The sequence below is a fragment of the Salmo salar genome, chromosome ssa17 (genome assembly GCF_905237065.1).
Source record: "Salmo salar chromosome ssa17, Ssal_v3.1, whole genome shotgun sequence".
Classification (NCBI taxonomy): Eukaryota; Metazoa; Chordata; class Actinopteri; order Salmoniformes; family Salmonidae; genus Salmo; species Salmo salar.
The window spans coordinates 26,655,863-26,683,082 of NC_059458.1; the positions used below are offsets into that span (position 1 = coordinate 26,655,863).

Below are 27,220 nucleotides of genomic sequence, written 5' to 3' on the forward strand. Positions count from 1 at the left end.
GCAATTTTGCCCTTCACCTACCTCATTATTATAGCAACGCCCTCGCCAACCTGATTGTATAATTGTGTAATCCCATTGGTCTACCCATATATCAGTCAACTAATCTTTGCTTCCTGGTTCTTCTGGCTGTCAGAGTTGTATCACCGTTCTCCCGGCGTTATCATCAATTGAACATAGAAAATCAGTAAGTGAACGATTTAGAATAAATGTTTGTGCCCTTTCTTTATTGTTATATTTATAATATGAAAAGTTGATCGACTGGCAGCGAGCCAGATAATATAATGGCGAACGTCAATGCGGCATTGTACGCATTGCTAAAACCCTCTCTCCAGTGCACCTTCAACGTTTTCTGTTCTGTTTCTGTTACGATGATGATACGGCATTCAGTTTTATTTTACACCGTTCTATAGAACAGAAACACTGTGAAATAGAGTTATAATTTCTTTCTGTTGCATTTGCATTGGATAACCAGTATCACCGAAATGGGGATGGATTGACTTTTTAAAATTATTTTTATGTAACGTATAAGAATTGGAACAAATGTTAAGTTAGTTTGTCCTCTAAATTCACGTTGTCGTGTTTGTGTAAACAATCGGAACCTTCATATGAGTTGCTGTCACTGCTCTTGTATGTGTATTTGTTGTCATTAACTACAAGTATCAAGCTAAGATGTTGTCTTCGAGTGATTTACTGTATGTAATGTGGATGGTGGCGTCTGTATCTCGCGTGATCATGTCTCTTCTTCATGTGGTTCCCTGCATAATTTCTTCCATTTTCTGTCATTCAGTTGAGTAAACGGCTGCTGCCATGTGGGATTTGGCCCTGGTGTGTTGTTGGAGATGTGTCACCAGGAAGTAATGCCATTCTGAAACCAATCATTTACTTGTCTCTCTGCGTGGGCTGGGCTGTAAGACCCCTCTTCATTCATTTCCCCTATACTGAATCATTTCCCCTATACTGAGTATTAATAATAATAACACAAATAATACAAAAATATGTTTTATTTTCACGAACACTGGATAGGTGCTGTGAAATGTGTTGTTTTACGGGTCAGCCCTAGTAGTATAGAGCGCCTTGCTTAACCTTTCGGTTACTGGGGTAACTCTAACCAGTAATGTAGGCTACCTGCCGCATTCTAACACATTCACTGGATCAACACGATGATGTCATGCTCATGTACTTCTTTTCTTATTATCATATATTTGATTTTATGATCCATCTGATGAACGCATAATACACAGGTAATAAACACAGAACGCAGCTTTGTCTCATCCAAAAGGATTTCCCTACCTACATTCATGACAGATAAGAAAATTACAGACATTTTTTTTTATTCTCCTCATCCTATGAGGGAAATCATTACCTCTGGCCTAGTGAAACAAGAGCTGCTGGTGTGCATGCATAAACCACGATGATGTTTGCTCAGTTGCTGATTAGAATATATTGAAAAATATGTGTCTTTTAAGCAGATTGTCAGAATGAGGGAGAGAAAGTGTCCGTTATGTCACGGCACCTGAGTGGGTGAACCAGGTGTCGTCTTAACTCCCAAGTGGCGCAGTGGTCTAAGGCCCTGCATCTCACTACAGACCCTGGTTTGATTCCAGGCTGTGTCACAACCGGCCGTGATTGGGAGTCCCATAAGGCGGCGCACAATTGGCCCAGCGTCGTCCGGGTTAGGGTTTGGCTGGAGTAGGCTGTCATTGTATTAACTGACTTGCCTAGTTAAATAAAGGTACAAAATAATAATGAACTGTCAGACAAGTAAGAATGTTAAAGAAAAGTCAGCTGTCATCCAGGTGTCTCACACAGACACTCCCAGGGCTCCCACACTCTCCTCCACTACTTCTGCCTGTGAATCCCATGCCCCCCTACCCCCACATTGTCCATCAGCACCTGGCCCTAGCCGATTGGCTCTTTACCCTCCTGTCACGCCCTCTCCACATGATCACTTGTCATGTCATTGCAATATAACCCAGTGTGTCTAACTCAGTCCACTGCTGTGTGTTGTGCTGCAGGAACAGCATCAATGGCGTTCCGGAAGGCCTTGAAAGGGACAGCTATCATCGGGACCGGGGCGGCCGCTGCTCTTCTGGGCCTATCACAACTGTCGGAATACAGAAAGACACAGGTAGGCCTGGGACATTTGAGACATTGAGATGATGTAGTTGGTTGCAGTTCACACAATCTGCTTGTGTTGTTGTTTTGTAAACTTGTTTTTCTGATACTTGTATGGATGTTGAGTTTGTATGCTGCATTGAGGACAATAACATTTTCTAATCTCATCTTTATGTTGCCAAGGTTGTGGTAGTCTGTTTCTAAAGTCAGGACCTGTAAATTACACCTCAGAGTCCCTATGCAGCAGGTTATAGATAGTAATGAGAGTGGGAGAGCGTCTGCCAATGGCAGGGCAGGCTCCTGGGTGGCTACTAGGTAGAGGTCGACCAATTATGATTTTTCAAAGCCGATACCGATTATTGGAGGACCAAAAAAGCCATAACGATTAATCGGCCAATTTTAAAAAATGTATTTATTTGTAATAATGACAATTACAACAATACTGAATGAACACTTATTTTAACTTAATATAATACATCAATAAAATCAATTTAGCCTCAAATAAATAATGAAACATGTTCAATTTGGTTTAAATAATGCAAAAACAAAGTGTTGGAGAAGAAAGTAAAAGTGCAATATGTGCCATGTAAAAAAGCTAACATTTAAATTCCTTGCTCAGAACATGAGAACATATGAAAGCTGGTGGTTCCTTTTAACATGAGTCTTCAATATTCCCAGGTAACAAGTTTTAGGTTGTAGTTATTATAGGAATTATAGGACTATTTCTCTCTATACGATTTGTATTTCATATACCTTTGACTATTGGATGTTCTTATAGGCACTTTAGTATTGCCAGTGTAACAGTATAGCTTCCGTCCCTCTCCTCGCTCCTACCTGGGCTCGAACCAGGAACACATCGACAACAGCCACCCTGGAAGCAGCGTTACCCATGCAGAGCAAGGGGAACAACTACTCCAAGTCTCAGAGCGAGTGACGTTTGAAACGCTATTAGCGCGCACCCCGCTAACTAGCTAGCCATTTCACATCGGTTACACCAGCCTAATCTCGGGAGTTGATAGGCTTGAAGTCATAAACAGCACAATGCTTGAAGCATTGCAAAGAGCTGCTGGCAAACGCACAAAAGTACTGTTTGAATGAATGCTTACGAGCCTGCTGGTGCCTACCATCACTCAGTCAGACTGCTCTATCAAATCATAGACTTAATTATAACATAGTAACACACAGAAATACGAGCCTTAGGTCATTAGTATGGTCGAATCCGGAAACTATCATTTCGAAAACAAAACGTTTATTCTTTCAGTGAAATACAGAACCATTCCGTATTTTATCTAACGGGTGGCATCCCTAAGTCTAAATATTGCTGTTACATTGTACAACCTTCAATGTTATGTCATAATTATGTACAACTCTGGCAAATTAATTACGGCCTTTGTTAGGAGTAAATGGACTTCACACAGTTCGCAATGAGCCAGGCGGCCCAAACTGCTGCATATACCCTGACTGCTTGCACGGAACGCAAGAGAAGTGACACAATTCCCCTAGTTCTAAGAAATTCATGTTAGCAGGCAATATTAACTAAATATGCAGGTTTAAAAATGTGTATTGATTTTAAAGAAAGGCATTGATGTTTATGGTTAGGTACATTGGTGCAACAACAGTGCTTTTTTCGCAAATGCGCTTGTTAAATCATCACCCGCTTGTCGAAGTAGGCTGTGATTCAATGAGAAATTAACAGGCACCGCATCGATTATATGCAACGAAGGACACGCTAGATAAACTAGTAATATCATCAACCATGTGTAGTTAACTAGTGATTATGTTAAGATTGATTGTTTTTTTATAAGATAAGTTTAATGCTAGCTAGCAACTTACCTTGGCTTCTTGCTGCCCTCGCATAACAGGTAGTCAGCCTGCCATGCAGGCTCCTCGTGGAGTGCAATGTAAGGCAGGTGGTTAGAGCGTTGGACTAGTAACCGGAAGGTTGCAAAAGCGAATCCCCGAGCTGACAAGGTAAAAATCTGTCGTTCTGCCCCTGAACAAGGCAGTTAACCCACCATTCCTAGGCCGTCATTGAAAATAAGAATGTGTTCTTAACTGACTTGCCTAGTTAAATATGTCCAAAAATACCGATTACCGATTGTTATGAAAACTTGAAATCGGCCCTAATTAATCCGCCATTCCGATTAATCGGTCGACCTCTACTACTAGGGAATGCTGGGAGAGCATCTGCCAATGGCAGGGCAGGCTCCTGGGAGTCTATAGGGAACGCCCATCTGGGCAGCAGGTTGGCATTTATTGGGATGACTAATGTACTGGAGGCAGCTCTGCAGAGTGGTCACTAGCTGGCACACACCTTAACCATAACCTTAACCACACTGCTAATGCCTAACCCTAGCCACACTGCTAACCCTAATGCCTAAACCTAACCTTAAATTAAGACCAAAAAGCAAAGTTTTATTTTCATGCATTTTTACGATATAGCCAATTTTGACTTTCCAGCAGGCCTATCTAGTGGAAATGGCTCAGTTCTGCTTCCAGGACAGTATTCATGACAATAAACATCAACCTGCATCTGGGCATGTCTTATCTAGACTGAGGAATGTGTTCCACCTTTATTCAAACTATGCTGCTCAGGTGGGACTGCTGTGTAGAGTGAAGTTGACCTGAATGTGAAGACAGTCAATGGGACTGCCGTGTAGAGTGAAGTTGACCTGAATGTGAAGACAGTCAATGGGACTGCTGTGTAGAGTGAAGTTGACCTGAATGTGAAGACAGTCAATGGGACTGCTGTGTAGAGTGAAGTTGACCTGAATGTGAAGACAGTCAATGGGACTGCCGTGTAGAGTGAAGTTGACCTGAATGTGAAGACAGTCAATGGGACTGCCGTGTAGAGTGAAGTTGACCTGAATGTGAAGACAGTCAATGGGACTGCTGTGTAGAGTGAAGTTGACCTGAATGTGAAGACAGTCAATGGGACTGCTGTGTAGAGTGAAGTTGACCTGAATGTGAAGACAGTCAATGGGACTGCTGTGTAGAGTGAAGTTGACCTGAATGTGAAGACAGTCAATGGGACTGCTGTGTAGAGTGAAGTTGACCTGAATATGAAGACAGTCAATGGGACAAACCCTGATCATAAAATAGCTTACTTTCTGTTGCAACTTGCCATAAACTGCCTTATGAAGTGGTAAGATGGACTTTAGCTATGTGACGTGAGTAGTTCTTATGCCTTGTTTCATTTGCGTTAAAAAAAGAAGGGAACATGACTTATAATGTTTGTTTAGTACAGTGAAATAATCAAATCTATTTTGGTGACAAAAAAACGCAGAGGAGCAATGGGAGTCCTGATTTTTATTTCATTATTTTTCATTTATTCAAATCTGATGAAGCTCATGTGGATCATATAACATAGCGTCTGAAACTCCAGGGAGCTGAGAAAATACACCTCCATGATGTTTCCATGGCGACGCATCACTTGATATTATTAATAGGGCAACTGTTGTGTGAAAAAGCATTAGACTGTTCCCAGATCAGTTTGTGCTGAACATGTTTGACATGAAAATGACTATATTGACAGCACAAACTGATCTGAGACCAGGTGACCACTGCATCACTGTAGACCAGGGATTGAAATAGCCAAGGAGTCGTGTGGGTAACGTTAGAAAGAGAGAAACAGGTGCATCTCTGACCTTTGAACCGAGTCAGCGCCACAGATATAAATACGTCTTACAGTACATCTTCTATTTCAATGGTCTGTTATTACTAGTGACATACCAGGTGACCCTTTGTCCTAATGTGAACTTTTATTTCTGTATCCTGGTATAATATCTTGTCCCCCTCACCTTCCTCCCAAACAAGAATAAATGGGTAAGCAAAAGTGAAACACCTCCGAAAAAATGATAATAATTTGCAATCAGGCATGAGGACGACGGTGGCCGTCACTAACTAACCCTGCTAATTGGATAAATATGTCTGTTGGGTCTCCTCTGTGACAAGGGCACAATCTCTTTCTCTCTTTCAGCTTGAACGTTTTTCTGTTTTCTGGCGGTGGGCGATTGGACATTTGCATGACATCCACTGTCTCACTGACTCCATGTACTCAATGTGATTGCAGGGCAGACTGCCACTTAATTGTCTGTGGGTGTTTTAAATATGCACGTCCATGGAAATAGAAAGTAATGATTTGATCTTGTTTGCTGTTACGGCCCTAAATTACAGATGCCCGTGTTTCATTCACAGATTTGCAAGTCAAATGGACCAAGTGGCGTCGCAGCAGCTCGATGTAATCATTTCGAGAATAAAATGCTAAATAGAAAAATGAATAAATGTTTCATTACGACAGCCATCCTTGACTTGCTTGTCCCCATGATCCTTGAGTTCAGAACAGACTTGATTTCACTTTGTTCTTTTTTCCCCTGAGTTCTTTTGTGTTTTTGCAAATCAGACACCAGGAATCATGGTTATTATCTAAGTACAGCAAGCAGGGGTCTTTCTTTATGAATATGATTGTGGGTACAACCCTTACCGATATGGGTACCTGATGTTGTTGTTACCATCGATATCTATGGTCGTGACGATGTAGACACAGCTATCCCAGAGGAGATTATCCAGGCTGTAAAACATTGCTTTATGCTTTCACTAATCTCTGAACCCAGAGCCAAATCTGTCACAAAAGACTGTGCCTTCACAGAAACAGATGTAACTGTCCCTGTACTGCATGTTGTCCAGGCACGGCTGGCGTACGTAGCGGCGGAGGGGGAGTTAAAGCAGCCATTTAAAGATGAGCTCCCAACCAGACAGGCTCAGCTCTCCACCCTGCAAGACACCGAGGAGTTTGACGTCCTTGTCGTAGGGGGAGGGGCCACGGGCTCCGGATGTGCCTTAGACGCTGTCACACGCAGTGAGTCCCCATGAACTGCACCATTTTGGAAAACCTTTTTGGTTGGGGTCAATTACATTTCAGTTCAGTCAATGTGCAGGAGAGTTGAGGCTATTCTTCTCTCAATATTATGAGGCCCTCAATGCAATATGCATGCCTTGCCATTTTCCCTTCATGCATATAACTCGACAGGAGAAGCACATGGAAGTCATAACCTACCAAATGCCTCCTGAATAACTCTGACTCTGAGGGTGCATCTGAAATGACACCCTATTCCCTATATAGTGCACTACTTTTGACCAGAACCCTATGAGCCCTGGTTTAAAGTGGGGCGCCATATAGGGAATAGGGTGATATTTCAGACTGTCTTAATCCTGGTCTTGTCTTGATTTGTCTCTGCTCTCCTAGACCTCAAGACTGCCCTGGTGGAGAGGAATGATTTCTCATCGGGGACCAGCAGCCGGAGCACCAAGCTCATCCACGGGGGAGTACGATACCTCCAAAAGGCCATCATGAAGTTAGATTACGAACAGGTAAACGGCTAGTTTTTCCGATGCTGCCTGACAGTTGGTTCCCTCTGTGATCACATTGCTTTGTTTTCCCCCATTGTGGACATTTTATCATTGAAAAGAGTGAGAGGTTAGAAGATTCAGAGGGTTGTAGGGCACTAAGTGTTTCCCATAATCCTTCCTTGGTCTGCTATTGTGTGAATGCTACAGGCATACTCCTACTCTTCTACCAACAAGTACTGTGTTATGTGTTAGATGTTATCCACCCATTTTACTGACCTCTGAACCCCTCTTTCCCCCGTTCTCAGTACATGATGGTGAAAGAGGCTCTCCACGAGCGCTCCAACCTGCTAGACATTGCCCCTCATCTGTCTGCTCCACTACCCATCATGCTCCCTGTTTACAAGTAAGACACGAGTCCACACAGTTAGTAGAATGAGCGTTATAACCTGTCAACTGAAAATGTTCTGAGTGTGTGGTAGTTGTTTAAAACATGTATACATGTAGCGGGTCTACTATGCACCACAGGAGAACCAAGAAATGAAGAGCGACACCACAGCTGTCTTTTAGGCTTTTATGTTGATCTGCAATAGTATTGTGAAAAGACAGGACAGGAACACATCAGTCTCCAATGCACCACCTGACAAGTTGTTCTTTCTCTCTCAGTGTTTTCTCAGACTCTCACAATCACACTCATACATAAAGCCATAATGTATAGTATAAAATAATAACCAGTCCTTAATACAAAGAATGTATAATCTTAATTCTTAGACAATAGAACCATACCTGCAATAGTATTGTGAAAAGACAGGACAGGAACACATCAGTCTCCAATGCACCACCTGACAAGTTGTTCTACACAGGAGCATGAAGAAAGGTAAAACACATATCCTGTCTCACATCCCCAATACATTGCTAGGTGCTTTCAGTGTTGACCGTACCAAAATACAACAACTCATGTACAAAAACACTGCAACACAAACAAGTTACAACGTGAAATCGCCTTTATCCCATTCAGACCTTAGAGGGCCAAAACTACATCTCCCATAATGCAACACCACCACTAGTCGGTAGCTCAGCTAGCCGTCTGCATCACAGAAAGGCATGCTAGCTAGCAACACTTCTAGCACTCTGTAAACTATATTAATAACAATAAAACTCTGAAAGTTACGTGTTTCAAAAGTCTCACACCCCCTTATAACAATATCTACAGCATTAACCTTGAGACGTTTTATTTATTTCACGTTACGGACTTCTACAAAGGAGTAATCTGCAACCCATACCTTTCTCTCTCAGTGTTTTCTCAGACTGAGGAGAACGGGAGCTATGGGTAGTACCAGGGTGTTAGTAGGTGACGTAAGCACCCAGATAAAATAAAATACATTTAATGAAACAAAACCCGAAGATGTTAACATCATTCAGCTACTGTAGCTGCCTACCTAACATCAACAGGCATCACCAGTAGCGCAACAATTAAAATTAGAAACCAAAAGTTCAGTTCCTGGCGATCCTAGCGATCTGACTCCCCCCTTCTGTCTGAACTTGGAAAATTCCTGTTCGCGGGCTTTGGCCACTGACCCTCAACCTGATTGTTCTGTTCTGCATTGTGTACTATTCTAATAATTTGAAGTTTGCTGGAATAACCATTTTAACTCTACTACATACACATTTTAAAATGTTCAATCGTATACAAGCCAGATGGCCATTCTGTATAACAGACAGCTAGTTATACCAGGTGTATTTACATGTTACCTCTAGTGGTTACTTCTAATGGTTACCCTCGAATGGTCCCCTCGAAGGGTCACTGACTGTAAGTCACTCTGGATAAGAGCATCTGCTAAATGACCAACATAAATGTAATGGCTGACTGTACACTGTCTACTGGGCTGGTATAAAGATGTTGTACTGTACTGTCTGTTTATAGATGGTGGCAGCTGCCGTCCTAAATCAAATCAAACTTTATTTGTCACATGCCCTGAATACAACAAGTGTAGACCTTACTGTGTAATGCTTACTTACAAGCCCTTACTTACAAGCTTACTTACAAAACAACAGTGCAGTTCAAGAAGAGTTAAAAAAAAATATTTACCAAATAAACTAAAGTAAAAAAATAAATAAAAAGTAACACAATAAATTAACAATAACGAGGCTATATACAGGGGGTACCGATACCGAGTCAGTGTGCGCGGGTACAGAAGTAATTTGTACATGTAGGAAGGGGTGAAGTGACTATGCATAGATAATAAACAGCAAGTAGCAGCAGTGTACAAAACAAATGGAGGGGGGCGGGGGGTCAATGTAATAGTCCGGTGGCCATTCGATTAATTGTCCAGCAGTCTTATGGCTTGGGGGTAGAAGCTGTTAAGGAGCCTTCTGGTCCTAGACTTGGCGCTCTAGTACTGCTTGCCTTGCGGTAGCAGAGAAAACAGTCTATGACTTGGGTGACTGGAGTCTCTGACTGTTTTATGGGCTTTCCTCTAACAACCGCCTATTATAGAGGTCCTGGATTGCAGGAAGTTTGGCCCCAGTGATGTACCGGGCCGTACGCACCACCCTCTGCAGCGCCTTACGGTTAGATGTGGAGCAGCTGCCACACCAGGCGGTGATGCAACCGGTCAGGATGCTCTCGATGGTGCAGCTGTAGAACGTTTTGAGGATCTGGTGACCCATGCCAAATCTTTTCAGTCTCCTGAGGGGGAAAAGGTTTTGTCGTGCCCTCATGGACCATGATAGATCGTTGGTGATGTGGACACCAAGGAACTTGAAACTCTCGACCCGCTCCACTACAGCCCCGTTGATGTTAATGGGGGCCTGTTCGGCCCGCCTTTTCCTGTAGTCAGGAAGTCCAGGATCCAGTTGCAGAGGGAGGTGTTTAGCCCAGGGTCCTTAACTTAGTGATGAGCTTCGTGGGCACTATGGTGTTGAACGCTGAGCTGTAGTCAATGAACAGCATTCTCACATATGTGTTCCTTTTGTCCAGGTGGGAAAGGGCAGTGTGGAGTGCAATTGAGATTGCGTCATCTGTGGATCTGTTGGGGTGTTATACAAATTGGAGTGGGTCTAGGGTATCCGGGAGGATGCTGTTGATGTGAACCATGACCAACCTTTCAAAGCACTTCATGGCTACCGATGTGAGTGCTACGGGGCGGTAATTATTTAAGCAGGTTACCTTCACTTCCTTTGGCACAGGGACTATGGTGGTCTGCTTGAAACATGTAGGTATTACAGACTCAGTCAGGGAGAGGTTGAAAATGTCAGTGAAGACACATGCCAGTTGGTCTGCGCATGCTTTGAGTACAAGTCCTGGTAATCCATCTGGCCCCGGGGCTTTGTGAATGTTGACCTGTTTAAAGGTCTTCCTCACATTGGCTACCGAGAGCGCTATCACACAGTCATCCATATCAGCTGGTGCTCTCGTGCATGCTTCAGTGTTGCTTGCCTCGAAGCGAGCATAAACGGCTTTTAGCTCATCTGGTAGGCTTGCGTCACTGGGCAGCTTGTGTCTGGGTTTCCCTTTGTAGTCAGTAATAGTTTTCAAGCCCTGCCACATTCGACGAGCGTCAGAGCCGGTGTAGTAGGATTCAATCTTAATCCAGTATTGACGCTTTGCTTGTTTGATGGTTCGTCTGAGGGCATAGCGGGATTTCTTATAGGCATCCGGATTAGTGTCCCGCTCCTTGAAAGCGGCAGCTCTAGCCTTTAGCTCGATGCGATGTTGCCTGTAATCCATGGCTTCTGGTTGGGATATGTACGTACGGTCACTGTGGGGACGTCGTCGTCGATGCACTTATTGATGAAGCTGATGACTGAGGTGGTACACTCCTCATTGCCATTGGATGAATCCTGGAACATATTCCAGTCTGTGCTAGCAAAACAGTCCTGTAGCGTAGCATCCGCATCATCTGACCACGTCCGTATTGAGCGAGTCACTGGTACTTCCTTCTTTAGTTTTTGCTTGTAAGTAGGAATCAGGAGGATAGAATTATGGTCAGATTTGCCAACTGGAGGGTGGGGAAGAGCTTTGTATGTATCTCTGTGTGTGGAGTAAAGGTGGTCTAGAGTTTTTTTTTTACCCCCCTCTGGTTGCACATGTGGCATGCTGGTAAAAATTTGGTAAAACTGATTTAAGTTTGCCTGCATTAAAGTCCCCGGCCAGTAGGAGCGCCGCTTCTGGGTGAGCATTTTCTTGTTTGCTTATAGCCTTATAGAGTTGGTTGAGTGCGGTCTTAGTGCCAGCATCGATCTGTGGTGGTAAATAGACGGCTACGAATAATATAGATGAGAACTCTCTTGATAGATAGTGTGGTCTACAGCTTATCATAAGGTACTCTACCTCAGGCGAGCAATACCTCGAGACTTCTTTAATATTAGACATTGCGCACCAGCTGTTATTGACAAAAAGACAAACACCCCACCCCTCGTCTTACCAGACGTAGCTTCTCTGTTCTGCCAGTGCATTGAAAATCCCTCCAGCTCTATATTATCCGTGTCGTCGTTCAGCTACGACTCGGTGAAACATAAGATATTACAGTTCTTAATGTCCCGTTGATAGGATAATTGTAATCGTAGGTCATCAATTTTATTTTCCAATTATTATTGCATAATTAGCAAGTAGAATTGATGGCAGTGGGAGTTTACTCGCTCGCCTACGGATTCTCAAAAGGCAGCCCGATCTGCGCCATCTTTTCCTCTGTCTTTTCTTCATGCAAATGACAAGGATCTGGGCCTGTTCCCAGGAGAGCAGTAAATCTTTCTCGTCAGACTCGTTAAAGGAAAAAAACTTCTTCCAGTTCATGGTGAGTAATCCCAGTTCTGATGCCCAGAAGATATTTTCGGTCATTAGAGACAGTAGCAGCAACATTATGTACAAAATAAGTTAAATAATAAGGTACAAACAACGCAAAAAAAAATAAAAAAATAGCACAATTGGTTACGGGCATGTAAAACGTCAGCCATCTTCTTCGGCGCCATCTTAGATGAACTACTGGACTGGTATAAAGATGTTGTACTGTACTATCTTTTTATAGATGGTGGCAGCTGCCGTACTACTGGGCTGGTATAAAGATGTACGACCTGGTAGCTGGAGGCCAGTGTCTGAAGAGCAGTTATGTCCTCAGTAAGAACAAGGCTCTGGAACTCTTCCCCATGCTGAAGAAAGACAAGCTGGTGGGAGCCATCGTCTACTATGATGGTGAGTATTTCTCATTATTATATTCATTGAAAGGGCTTTTTAGTCCAGGAGTAGGTTTAATCTGGGTCCGGGGAACTGGTCCAAAATGTATTACACTCACTGTAAGTCTCTCTGGATAACAGTGTCTGCTAAATGACTAAAATGTATGAGTGTTGCTGGACATACCAACACTTCAGTCAGTAATGCTCCGATAGGATGTGGCTCAGTTGGTAGAGCATGGTGTGTGCAACACCAGGGTTGTGGGTTTGATTCCCATGGGGGGCCAGTACAAAAAAAAAAAATGCATGAAATGAAATGTATGCATTCACTACTGTAAGTCGCTCTGGATAAGAGCGTCTGCTAAATGACTAAAATGTAAAAAATGTAAATAACCTTCTCATTTATCAAGATGCTTCTCTTCTGTTTGCTAAGTGGGCTATGTCTAGGGCCGGTTTGCCATACATTAAGAATTCATATTAACCTACACTGCTATTAAACAAAACTCATGTTCAAAAAATACTGCCTTTTTCCCAACAGTAACAAAATCATTTTTCCTTAGTGTGGGTGTGATTGAATGTGACCCAAGTCAACAACAAGACAAGACACAAGGCAGCCGGTGGCCATCAGATCTCACATGTCCATTGATGCCTGAACCAATGCATCCTCGAGCAGCTTGTGCTCTCTATGTGCCTTGGGCCAAGGCTGTGTAGTGTGTGCGTGGCCTGGATTGGCACGGAGACGACCAATCAGATGTTCCGGCTCTATCTGGGTGTACTCTGTGCAGAGAATGTCCCATTAGTTGACTGGAGGCCTCTCTTTTTCAAACCAACAACAGCCAACTCTGTGTCTGAAGGCTATCTGAATCAGTCAGTCTACATTTAGATTCGACTAGGTGTCTCCTAGAGTGGAAAGACGACCTCTTCTCTGAGGGGATAATATACCAGGCCAGGTACCTGAGCAACAGTTCATCACATTTACTAACTTGACTTTCTAAGGAAGAGTGAGGCGTGTTGAGATTTGTTTTTAGCATTTTGTTTATTTTAATGCGTTTTGTTTATTGCTCATTTGAAATGTGCACAACATATTTGTAGCTTAACATTTCTTCCAGGCAGAATGTATGTGTATGTATTGTCTCTGGGAGTGCTGACTGTCCTACAGCAAACAGAGAGAATATTCGGAGGGGTTTTGTGTTGGGTTGAAGCAGCATTGTTGGGTTGGTTTGTACCCCTCCCCCCAGGAGGTTGAGGGGGTCTTTTCTCTCCAATTATTCCGTCTGGAACAATCACGGCCGTGACATTTCAAAAGCTGACCTTCTCTGCTACCGCGTCTCAGAGAAGAGGAGAGCAGTACCGTGGTCTGACTGCCAGACTGCTCTGTCTCCTCCTGTTCTTCACCCTGCCGGGTGGGATCTTAAACATCACCAGCGTTACTCATTTCCCAGGAGACCAGTGTGGTCACACACACACACACAGGAGTCCTCATTCTTACTAATTCATTCTGCACAAGTGTGTAATTTCATTTTTTCAGCAAGCAACCATGAACTGGTTTGTTAGACGTATCATATTTTCAGATAACGACAGGGTCTCCAGTCATACCTTCTGCTGCCCAATGTGAGGCATCAGCCCAGCCAAGCACACCCCAGCCCCACTCCAGGCCATGTCAGCCCACCCCAGCCCCACTCCAGGCCATGTCAGCCCACCCCAGCCCCACTCCAGGCCATGTCAGCCCACCCCAGCCCCACTCCAGGCCATGTCAGCCCACCCCAGCCCCACTCCAGGCCATGTCAGCCCACCCCAGCCCCACTCCAGGCCATGTCAGCCCACCCCAGCCCAGCCCTGGCTGTCTGTCCCATCCCACAAGCTCTCTCAGTCTAGTGGTTTGAGTAGCACCAGGAGGCATGGCTTAGGACCGGGCCTTGAGGGCAGCAAGAACCAAATGCCCCTGCAAGGGATTCCCACACGTTAGATACACCACAGCCACACTGCACTTCAAGGCTCCGTTCCAAATTCTTAAAGATGCAATATTTAACTTTTTGGGCAACCTGACCAAATGCACATAGAAATGTGAGTTATAGATCTGTCATTTTCATTGAAAGAAAGTCTAAGAAGCGGTAGATCTGTTTTGTGTGTGCTATTTCTATGCTTTTATTCTTAAGTTTAGTTTTTGCGTCTTTCTACTTTCAGTTGTGTACACCAGCTTCAAGCAGCTGAAAATAAATAAAAATAATTTAATGGAAAATATATTTCACAGCTGTTTAGATGGTACAATGATTCTCTACACTATAATTGCATGTTTTGGCATATAAACTGGAATTAGGCTAACTTTTCAAATTTTTCACTACCAGGAAATGGTGGAACAATTCTGCATAGAGCACCTTTAAAGAAATCTTCCTTCTTTGTTTCTATTTCTCTTCGACCCTCTCCTATCGTCTCTCACCCCCCCGGCTACAGGACAGCATAACGATGCTCGTATGAACCTGGCGATCGCCCTGACAGCAGCCAGACATGGTGCTGCCATCGCTAACTACACAGAGGTGGTCCACCTGCTGAAGAAAACAGACGCAGGGACGGGCAAGGAGAAGGTCTGTGGGGCGCGCTGCAGGGACGTTATCACAGGTACACACACTTGTATGCACGCACACACACACAAAGATACAGTATGACAGTGGTTTTTGACTGAAACTGTTATGATCTCTCACAGGAAATGAATTTGACGTCAGAGCCAAATGTGTCATTAACGCCACGGGACCGTTTACTGACTCTCTGAGGAAGATGGACGATGGGAAAAACACTAACATCTGCCAGCCCAGTGCTGGGGTTCACATAGTTATCCCTGGTTATTACAGGTACAGTACAGGGACAGCACCACACTGTCACACCTTCACACCAGGGACAGCACCACACTGTCACACCTTCACACCAGGGACAGCACCACACTGTCACACCTTCACACCAGGGACAGCACCACACTGTCACACCTTCACACCAGGGACAGCACCACACTGTCACACCTTCACACCAGGGACAGCACCACACTGTCACACCTTCACACTAGGGACAGCACCACACTGTCACACCTTCACACTGGGGACAGCACCACACTGTCACACCTTCACACTGGGGACAGCAGCACACTGTCACACCTTCACACCATGGACAGCAGCACACTGTCACACCTTCACACCATGGACAGCAGCACACTGTCACACCTTCACACCATGGACAGCAGCACACTGTCACACCTTCACACCATGGACAGCAGCACACTGTCACTACTTCACACCATGGACAGCAGCACACTGTCACTACTTCACCCCAGGGACAGCGCCACACTGTCACTACTTCACCCCAGGGACAGCGCCACACTGTCACTACTTCACCCCAGGGACAGCGCCACACTGTCACTACTTCACCCCAGGGACAGCGCCACACTGTCACTACTTCACACCAGGGACAGCGCCACACTGTCACTACTTCACACCAGGGACAGCGCCACACTGTCACTACTTCACACCAGGGACAGCGCCACACTGTCACTACTTCACACCAGGGACAGCGCCACACTGTCACTACTTCACACCAGGGACAGCACCACACTGTCACTACTTCACACCAGGGACAGCACCCCACTGTCACTACTTCACACCAGGGACAGCACCACACTGTCACTACTTCACACCAGGTAAATTTAGGTCATGAATTTCAATTCAACTCATGAATAGAAAATTGTAATTTATTTTTAATGAGGGAATTTCAATTCAGCAGCACTGACCAACCAGGTCTTCCTAAATGTAGTTGTCATTTCCATAGCCCCTCCTCCCTCTGCCCTGTTCTTGTAGTCCTGACAACATGGGTCTCCTGGACCCGGCAACCAGCGATGGCCGTGTCATCTTCTTCCTGCCCTGGGAGAAGATGACCATAGCCGGGACGACGGACACGCCCACTGACATCACCGCCCACCCCATCCCCAGGGAGGAAGACATCAACTTCATCCTGAACGAAGTCCGCAACTACCTCAGCCCTGATGTAGAGGGTATGTAACCCCCAAACTACCTCTGCCGTAGAGGGTACGTAACCCCCAAACTACCTCTGCCGTAGAGGGTACGTAACCCCCAAACTACCTCTACCGTAGAGGGTACGTAACCCCCAAACTACCTCTGCCGTAGAGGGTACGTAACCCCCAAACTACCTCAGCCCTGATGTAGAGGGTATGTAACCCCCAAACTACCTCAGCCCTGATGTAGAGGGTATGTAACCCCCAAACTACCTCAGCCCTGATGTAGAGGGTATGTAACCCCCAAACTACCTCAGCCCTGATGTAGAGGGTATGTAACCCCCAAACTACCTCAGCCCTGATGTAGAGGGTACGTAACCCCCAAACTACCTCTGCCGTAGAGGGTACGTAACCCCCAAACTACCTCTGCCTTAGAGGGTACGTAACCCCCAAACTACCTCTGCCGTAGAGGGTACGTAACCCCCAAACTACCTCTGCCGTAGAGGGTACGTAACGTTGATTTTGGAACAGCACAGTAGCTAGTAATTGTTTTAAGTGCTGGAGACACTACAGGCTTGATTTTCTGATTGTTTAGCTTGATATGGGTTTGCCATTAGATGTAACACCTGTCCGATGCCTCTGTGCCTCAGGTAATGATCTGTCATCACATGCAGATGAGATTCCCTGTGTTCTCTGACTGGTTCTAGGACCTCTGATAAGATGTGGTCATCTGATTTAATAGAACCTTGTGTGTAATACTGACTGTCCTCACCCTGTGATCCTCAGTGAGGAGAGGAGACGTCCTGGCAGCGTGGAGTGGTATCCGTCCTCTGGTCACTGACCCCAACTCTAAAGACACCCAGTCCATCTGCAGGAACCACATAGTCAACGTCAGCGACAGCGGCCTGGTCACCATTGCAGGTCAGTACCTACTCTGAAACAAGTGGTATCCTGATGAAGTGCTATATAGCTGTAGTAGTTTCTAGGTCGTTCGTAGCCGTCAATGGCTCTTAGCATATAGACCTTTTCCTGCTCAAATTGGATAGGTCATGTCCTGTATTCTGTCTGGCCCTGTATCTAATAATAATGATTATCTGGTGGGTGTTTGTATTTGTGTGTATTATACACATGTGTGAATTGGAAATGTGTTTTTTGCATATCCCAACTCCTCCTGAGTCACCCTCTGCAATTAGGGTTAAGTGCCCTGCTCAAGAGCACGTCGACAGATGTTTCACCTTGTCGGCTCAGGGGTTTGAACTAGCGACCTTTCGGTTACTGGCCCAACGCACTAACCGCTAAGCTACTTGCCCCCCTATCGTATCTGGTGTGTATGTGTGTGTAACATGTGGATGATCCCATCACCCCAGGTGGGAAGTGGACAACGTACCGCTCCATGGCAGAAGAGACCCTGGACGCCGCGGTTGCAGCCCACAGGCTGGGGGGCGGGCCCAGTAAGACAGTGGGCCTGGTGCTGGAGGGGGGCCAAGACTGGAGCCCCACCTTGTACATCCGACTGGTGCAGGACTACGGCCTGGAGAATGAGGTGGGGACAGACCCTTCCCATAGACATTCCGTCTTTAGCCGCCATTTTGGATCTATAATTGTCAGTTGCACTATGGTTACACAGGCACTGTATATCATATATCAGAACATTTAACATTGGTTAACGGTTGGATGAGGGTTGAAAATGTTGAGATGTCGCATTACAAGACAGCAGTACACAGGGAGATTGATCCAAGGCTCTAGACCAGGGCTAATCAACTCTTACCCTACGAGGTCCGGAGCCTGCTGGTTTTCTGTTCTACCTGATAATTAATTGCACACACCTGGTGTCCCAGGTCTAAATCAGTCCCTGATTGGAGGGGAACAATGCAGTGGAACTGGCTTTGCGGTCCAGAGTTGAGTTTGAGAGCTCTAGTCCAGACCAGACCAGTGTACTTCCCTTTCAAGGTTTTAGAAGTCATCTGTACCAGATAGGAAAGCGCTCCGCTTCCTATCTATGTTAACTTCTCATTAGAGAAAGCCTTCCACACCATTAGGGTGTTTTCTAGAATATTCCAAAAGGTCAGTGCTCATATTTTGACAGCATTTGACCTTTTGGTGAGAGAGCTAAGCCAACCATCTGAATAGAAATAACCCCTTGTTTGGTCCAAATGCAAGATAAATCATAGACATAACTGTATCTACCCATCACCCACCTCAGCATATCCAAAACATTGGAGCTGTCTGCTGAAAGATCGTATCGATCCATAAGGAGTTGCCTTTGGACAGCTGCCTGCTGAGTTTCACAATACTCTCTCAATACTGTCTTTGGAAAAACGCTGTGAGTCATATTCAAACTCATGGAAAACAGGAAGGAAAACGCCTCACACTGCTCATGTCCCCAGGTGATTTATTTCTAACAACGTTTCTGCCCTTAGGTCTTCATGGGGCATATTCAAACAAAACCATTAACTTAGCTTCAATCAGGAAGTGTCACCCTAAACCTTGTTTCGTTGATTATATGGCACCACACAATGCCCTCTCACGACACAAGAGCAATGTCATTTTGTCTTGGTAAAACCTTAAACAAGGATTGCTGTTTTGATTGAATAGTGGCCTGTTTCCCATCATTCCACAGGTTGCCCAGCACCTGGCGGCGACGTACGGGGGGAAAGCATTCGACGTGGCCAAGATGGCGCGGGTCACTGGGAAGAGGTGGCCCATCGTAGGGAATAGACTGGTCTCTGAATTCCCTTACATTGAGAGTGAGGTACAATATGTGTTCTGTTGAGACTACTACAGGATACTGCAACAGATCTGTAAAAGACTGCATGTTTATGTTCTCCTGATACACACACACACACACACACACACACACACACACACACACACACACACATCATGACCATAGACTATTACGTTCTATTATCTATCCAATTGAAACACCCCCACCACCTTCCAGGTGAGGTATGCCGTTAAGGAATATGCCTGTACGGCCATCGATGTGATCGCCAGGCGCACACGGCTGGGTTTCCTCAACGTGCAGGCTGCTGATGAGGCTCTGCCACGCATCGTAGACATCATGGGCAAGATGCTGGACTGGAGCGACAAAAAGAGGACGGTACGTCACAAACTGTTGTTCCTGTCTACTAGACTGTAGTTCTAATGACTGTCAGGCAGTGTTACAGAAACTATTTTAGAACACCTTGTAAATAACATATACAAACAACACAATACTTTTTACCTTTAAAAATAACTTGCCTTAATATCCATTTTTAACTCAAAGATGAATTATTGCCTCTGTATTTCCTGTCCAGTAAAGACTTAGGACCTGTTTTAATCTAACCATTGTTTTAATGATTCAGTGACTCCAGTACATTCTCACTCACAGGACTAATAATAATGTTTTGATTGAATAGGACCAACCCTAAATCCATGTGCTGCTAGTCAGTTTGTAGGAGGGCTGGAACTGTTGTTAGGTCAGAGTATAATAGTAGGATCTACGCCCTTCCTGGATTTCCATCTCCAGGGGGGTGTGTGTGTGTGTGTGTGTGTGTGTGTGTGTGAGTGAACCTTCCCCCAGTTCTGCTATTCCTGTTGTCCTGCTCTTTACAGGTTTATTACAAGATGAATGAGTTCCTTTTAATGAAGTTGTTGTTACATTTAGCTATGATCCCTTTTCATTAATTATTACTTAAATTAGTTAGGATTAAAGTTATGAATAATGTACACTATATATATATATATATATATATATATATATATATATATATATATATATATATATATATATATATATATATATATATATATATATATATATATATATATATATATATACACACACACACACACACACAAAAGTATGTGGACACCCCTTCAAATTAGTGGATTCGGCTATTTCAGCCACACCCGTTGCTGACAGCTGTATTCAATTTAGCACACAGCCAAGCTATCTCCATAGACAAACATTGGCAGTTGAATGGCCTTACTGAAGAGTTCAGTGACTTTCAACGTGGCACCGTCATAGGCTGCCACCTTTTTAACAAGGCAGTTCGTCAAATTTCTGCCCTGCTAGAGCTGCTGTGGTCAACTGTAAGTGCTGTTATTGTGAAGAGGAAACATCTAGGAGCAACAACGGGTCAGCTGCGAAGTGGTAGACCACAGAAGCTCACAGAACGGGACTGGTGCGTAAAAATCGTCTGTCCTCGGTTGCAACACTCTGTACCAAGTTCCAAACTGCCTCCGGAAGCAACGTCAGCACAAGAACTGTTTGTCGGGAGCTTCATGAAATGGGTTTCCATGGCCGAGCAGCCACACACACCCTGCGCAATGCCAAGCGTCGGCTGGAGTGGTGTAAAGCTCACTGCCATTGGACTCTGGAACAGTGGAAACGCATTCTCTGGAGTGATGAATCACGCTTCACCATCTGGCAGTCTGATGGATGAATCTGAGTTTGGCAGATGCCAGGAGAATGCTACATGCCCCAATGCATAGTGCCAACTGTAACATTTGGTGGAGGAGGAATAATGGTCTGGGATTGTTTTCCATGGTTCGGGCTATGCCCCTTAGTTCCAGTGAAGGGAAATCTTAACGCTACAGCATACAATGACATTCTAGACGATTCTGTGCTTCCAACTTTCTGGCAACAGTTTGGGGAAGGGCATTTCCTGTTCAGCATGACAATGCCCCTGTGCACAAAGCAAGGCTCATACAGAAATGGTTTGTTGAGATCGATGTGGAAGAACTTGACTGGCCTGCACAGAGCCCTGACCTCAACTCCATCGAACACCTTAGGGATGAATTGGAACGCCGACTGCGAGCCAGGCCTAATCGCCCAACATCAGTACCGACCACCATGATTTTGGAATGAGATGTTCGACGAGCAGGTGTCCACATACTATTGGTCACGTAGTGTAACTTATCTTCACTACCATGGTTTGTTTAGGAGGAGCTGGAAGCTGCTAAGAAGTTCCTGTACCTTGAGATGGGCTACAGGTCCCGCTCTGAGCAGCTGACCGGGACCACAGAGATCACACTGGACACACAGGAAGTGGCAAAGTACTCTACTTCCTGTCTACTTTACTCTCTACTTCCTGTCTACTTTACTCTCTACTTCCTGTCTACTTTACTCTCTACTTCCTGTCTACTTTACTCTCTACTTCCTGTCTACTTTAATCTCTAAGGCAGGGGTGTAAAACTCTATCAGCACAGGGCCATATTGAAAAAACACAATGAATTCGCGGGCCATACATAGCCAGTTATGTGGGTTTTTTTCCAAAGAATGTGTGCATACAACTGATCAAAACTAGCCATTGTTTTATTAGAAAACATATGACCCTTTACAATGCCCGCTGATGTATGTAGGATGCTGTATATAGCATTTTTAACATATTAAAACAAAAGTAGAGCTCAGTAATATTTGTCCAGCCTTTGCTGCTATGCTTGCGAATGTGCATAATATGCTGCGTCCCTAATCAAAACATTTTTAATAACAACAATTACATAAATGTAGCTAGGTTTTTGTATCATTTAAACTTAAAAACATGTGTTACATTTTTTTGCACGGCATGGATCACTGGTGCGGTTGAATGCAGCATTGCTGTATGGTGCACTCAAAATGTCTTGTAGATGAGTAGTCAGCCTAGGCTCAATCCAAAGATTAAGACAGAGACTATTTAATTGTATAAAATAAAAATCTTTAATGCATACGAGCAGCTGCAAGGTAGATCTGTCTCTGATCGCAGTCAGGGAAGAACTTAAAGAATAAATGGTTACACGTCCCTTATATAGTGGGAGGTGATCATACAATCATACTGTTTACACAACAGTTCTTTATACAAGCAACAGTTCCAGAACACAATGGCCTTGTGTTACGGTGCAGACATACCAGGAGTCTACTGTATGAAAGGCATAACATCACAGTCCAACAGGGAACATATCTATTGAGAAGTTACAACAGCTCACCCCAAATTGTGCCGCCACGCTGTAATAGGTCTCCATGTTCCTCCTTTGCATGTAGTTTTGTCGCAGGTTTACTTTTTTGGTCATTCATTGTCAAGCTTAAAAAAAACGAAGCCAGACTGCAAAATGTTTGGAGCCTAGCTAGGACTGTGTTATGTGTCTGTACACCTCTGCTGCGCGCTGTAAACGGCACGAAAGCGATGCAATTGATGTTAAATTGACAGATGTCAGCGCATCAGGCTGTGATTTCATAAAGTAGATGACTCAACTGTTTATTCATTTATACTCGCTTGTGTGTCCTATTGTCCTTTAGTAGTAACGTTCAGTATACCCACTTCTGAATCCTTTAGTAGTAACGTTCATTATACCCACTTCTGAATCCTTTAGTAGTAACGTTCAGTATACCCACTTCTGAATCCTTTAGTAGTAACGTTCAGTATACCCACTTCTGAATCCTTTAGTAGTAACGTTCAGTATACCCACTTCTGAATCCTTTAGTAGTAATGTTCAGTAAACCCACTTCTGAATCCTTTAGTAGTAACGTTCAGTATACCCACTTCTGAATCCTTTAGTAGTAACGTTCAGTATACCCACTTCTGAATCCTTTAGTAGTAATGTTCAGTAAACCCACTTCTGAATCCTTTAGTAGTAATGTTCAGTAAACCCACTTCTGAATCCTTTAGTAGTAACGTTCAGTAAACCCACTTCTGAATTCTTTAGTAGTAACGTTCAGTAAACCCACTTCTGAATCCTTTAGTAGTAACGTTCAGTAAACCCACTTCTGAATCCTTTAGTAGTAACGTTCAGTATACCCACTTCTGAATCCTTTAGCAGTAACGTTCAGTAAACCCACTTCTGAATCCTTTAGTAGTAACGTTCAGTAAACCCACTTCTGAATCCTTTAGCAGTAACGTTCAGTAAACCCACTTCTGAATCCTTTAGTAGTAATGTTCAGTAAACCCACTTCTGAATCCTTTAGTAGTAACGTTCAGTAAACCCACTTCTGAATTCTTTATGTTATAACTTTTTGACGATCAAGATGTTCTGTAGGCTACAGCAATGACTTGTTGGAACCCAAACTTGGCATGGACATTTAGCCTACAACACGTTTAAACTTTCGGTCCGGTAGAAGATTTGGTCAGTGCCATTAGTGATGACATGTTACAGCGCACTGGCTGGCTCGTGTGTGGGTCCGGAACAAGCGGTGTGTGGCAATGCACTGCTGTTTGGCGTGTAGCACGTTCAGTGCTTGCTGTGACTTATAGTGCAGCGCATTGCAGCTGTATGGAAACGGAACAAAATGAATTGACAACACAAATCATTGCGCAGGCCGGATAGAAATGTGTCACAGGCCGGATTCAGCCCGCGGGCCTTGTTTGACACGTGTTCTAAGGAAGAAACTGACTGGATTGAGTTTGAACCCTTGGTATATCAGGGGTCCATCTCAATCCAGTCAGTTGCTCCCTCCCATCTGAACTTCTTAAATCACTCCCCTTGAGATGTTGCCACGATATGAGATGCAGATTGCGTTAATAGCTCTGTTTGATTGACAGGTACACAAACCGGTTCCACAAGTTTGACAAAGACAGTAAAGGCTTCATCACCACAGTGGACGTTCAGAGGGTCTTACAGGTCAGAACCTTTCACGACTCTCTTTGGAATCTTTTTCCATGAGTGCTGACTGGGCTCATGTAAACTGTGTGCAAAGGCCATTGAGCTGTGGCGTCATTTCCTGATATTTTGTCTCCCTGGTCTCTCTCCCCCCTCCCAGAACATAATTTCCTGATATTTTGCCTTGCTGGTCTCTCTTGCCCCTCCCAGAACATAATTTCCTGATATTTTGCCTTGCTGGTCTCTCTCCCCCCTCACAGAACACAATTTCCTGATATTTTGCCTTGCTGGTCTCTCTCCCCCCTCACAGAACACAATTTCCTGATATTTTGTCTCCCTGGTCTCTCTCCCCACTCCCAGAACATAATTTCCTGATATTTTGCCTTGCTGGTCTCTCTTGCCCCTCCCAGAACATCATTTCCTGATATTCTGCCTTGCTGGTCTCTCTCCCCCCCATAGAACATAATTTCCTGATATTTTGCCTTGCTGGTCTCTCTCCCCCCTCCCAGAACATAATTTCCTGATATTCTGCCTTGCTGGTCTCTCTCCCCCCTCACAGAACATAATTTCCTGATATTTTGCCTTGCTGGTCTCTCTCCCCCCTCACAGAACATAATTTCCTGATATTTTGCCTTGCTGGTCTCTCTCCCCCCTCACAGAACAAAATGTCCTGATATTTTGCCTTGCTGGTCTCTCTCCCCCTCACAGAACACAATTTACTGATATTCTGCCTTGCTGGTCTCTCTCGCCCCTCCCAGAACATAATTTCCTGATATTTTGCCTTGCTGGCCTCTCTCCCCTCCCAGAACATAATTTCCTGATATTTTGCCTTGCTGGTCTCTCTCCCCCCTCCCAGAACATCAGTGTCCAGATTGATGAGAATGCTCTCCATGAAATCCTCAACGAAGTGGACCTCAACAAGAATGGACAGGTGGAGCTGAATGAGTTTTTACAGGTAGGTGGTGTGTGTGGGTGTGGGTGTGGGTGTGGGTGTGGGTGTGGGTGTGTGTGTGTGTGTGTGTGTGTGTGTGTGTGTGTGTGTGTGTGTGTGTGTGTGTGTGTGTGTGTGTGTGTGTGTGTGTGTGTGTGTGTGTGTGTGTGTGTGTGTGTGTGTCTTCACATATGGTCTCTCCTCCCCTGTCCTCCCTCCACTGATAAGAGGACTCATTAATTCTCAGGCCCATGGTCAATATCTGCCCCCTCTCCCATCTCTGCTCTCTTTCTCGCTCTCTCTCTTTCTCTCTCTCTCTCTCTCTCTCTCTCTCTCTCTCTCTCTTTACCATGAGAAGCTGAACAAACAGACCAGGCTGGAGAACATGATAATAGACTCCTTAGGGAGAAGGATCAATTACCCCTCAGACACAGACACACACACACTAACACTCGGCTACAGAACAGGCAGATGCTCACATTAGTTTTACATGATTCCAACATTGTAATTAATGGAGAATAGGGGATTTTCATGTTCTGTTCGCTGGGTGTTTTTTCTCTTCTGCAAGTGGCAAGGCATGACAGACCCTCCTATGAAGGGAGCTGTAGGTGTGAAAGCCTAACTGGGAGTATGTTCTCTCCTGACCAGATCCAGATCATTACAGTCTGAAACGTATGACAATGACTCCAGGTAATGAGGGTGAGAGAGAGCTACAGTACTTCCAGGTCGTTAGTAGTCATCATGTGATCAATTAGGAAGTATAATGCTGAGGACCATAGAATACCTTTTATTACAAGAACTGTTGACAGGAGAGTAAGAAACCCAGAATAGTTTGGGGTACTGTAAAACCAGTGTACTACTACTACAACTACTACTACCACCAGTGTCAGTAGTATTAGTGCTCTGTCCAGACACAGCCTGACTACCCCTGGAGCTTAGATCAGAACACTTTCCAGCATTATAATGCATCTCTATCCCTGTCTCTCACACACACACACACACACACACACACACACACACACACACACACACACACACACACACACAGCGTATCTCGTTGCGTTAGTTTGATACCTTGCATTACATCCACAACTCTGCCACAGTTTCCTCATCCTCTATATTCCCTCTGTTCCCTGCTCCCAGCTGATGAGTGCTGTGAAGAAGGGCCAGGTGTCTGACAGCAGGTTAGCCATCCTGATGAAGACCGCTGAGGAGAGCCTGGACCTGAGGGGACCTGTGACTGTGGACCGCAGTGGAGGAGGGGTGTGAGGGGAACCCGTCCACACCGCACCACCGCACCGCACCACCGCACCGCACCACCACACCGTACCTCCGTACCACCACACCGCACCACCACACCGTACCACCGTACCACCACACCGTACCACCACACCGCACCACCACACCGTACCACCGTACCACCACACCGCACCACCACACCGTACCACCGCACCACACCGCACCACCGCACCGCACCACCGCACCGCACCACCACACCGCACCACCACACCGCACCACCACACCGTACCACCACACCGCACCACCACACCGTACCACCGTACCACCACACCGCACCACCACACCATACCACCACACCGTAGTACCTCACCGCACCACCACCACACCGCACCACCACCACACCGCACCACCACCACACCGCACCACCACCACACCACACCGCACCACCACCACACCGTACCACCACACTGCACCACCACACTGCACCGCCACACCGTACCACCACACCGTACCACCACACCGCACCACCACACCGCACCACCACACCGTACCACCGTAGTACCTCACCGCACCACCACCACACACCCCACCACCACACCGCACCACCACTACACACCCCACCACCACAATGCACCACCACACCACCACACTGCACCACCACCACACACCCCACCACCACACCGCACCACCACACCACCACACTGCACCACCACCACACACCCCACCACCACACCGCACCACCACACCACCACACTGCACCACCACCACACTGCACCACCACCACACACCCCACCACCACACCGCACCACCACACCACCACACTGCACCACCACCACACACCCCACCACCACACCGCACCACCACACTGC

General features: G+C 45.3%; 1 protein-coding gene across 4 annotated transcripts; it reads left to right on the forward strand.

Annotated features, from left to right (window-relative positions):
* The first annotated feature begins 95 nt into the window (after positions 1–95).
* On the forward strand, positions 96–26,538 carry LOC106575774 (glycerol-3-phosphate dehydrogenase, mitochondrial). Of its 4 annotated transcripts, none has more exons than XM_045699252.1 (18): positions 96–184; positions 2,016–2,128; positions 5,932–5,940; positions 6,802–6,973; positions 7,361–7,485; positions 7,770–7,867; positions 12,489–12,652; positions 15,082–15,246; positions 15,332–15,476; positions 16,470–16,663; positions 17,411–17,545; positions 17,992–18,167; positions 19,245–19,376; positions 19,569–19,727; positions 21,555–21,667; positions 24,124–24,202; positions 25,038–25,136; positions 26,256–26,538. In XM_045699252.1, exons 2-18 carry the CDS (start codon positions 2,027–2,029, stop codon positions 26,379–26,381), a joined length of 2,193 nt encoding a protein of 730 aa, XP_045555208.1. In that variant the 5' UTR covers positions 96–184; positions 2,016–2,026; the 3' UTR covers positions 26,382–26,538. The 4 variants fall into 4 exon arrangements, with proteins under 4 accessions (XP_045555208.1, XP_045555210.1, XP_045555211.1 ...); XM_045699253.1 differs by lacking the exon at positions 96–184 and adding an exon at positions 649–907; XM_045699254.1 differs by lacking the exon at positions 5,932–5,940.
* The last annotated feature ends 682 nt before the right edge of the window (positions 26,539–27,220 follow it).

Excerpts from the sequence above, each read along its gene's own strand:
- LOC106575774 (XM_045699252.1), top strand. The coding sequence starts at position 2,027 with ATGGCGTTCCGGAAGGCCTTGAAAGGGACAGCTATCATCGGGACCGGG. Across the intron at positions 7,486-7,769 it reads TGAAGTTAGATTACGAACAG|TACATGATGGTGAAAGAGGC; the intron begins GTAAACGGCTAG and ends CCCCGTTCTCAG. Across the intron at positions 18,168-19,244 it reads ACTACGGCCTGGAGAATGAG|GTTGCCCAGCACCTGGCGGC; the intron begins GTGGGGACAGAC and ends ATCATTCCACAG.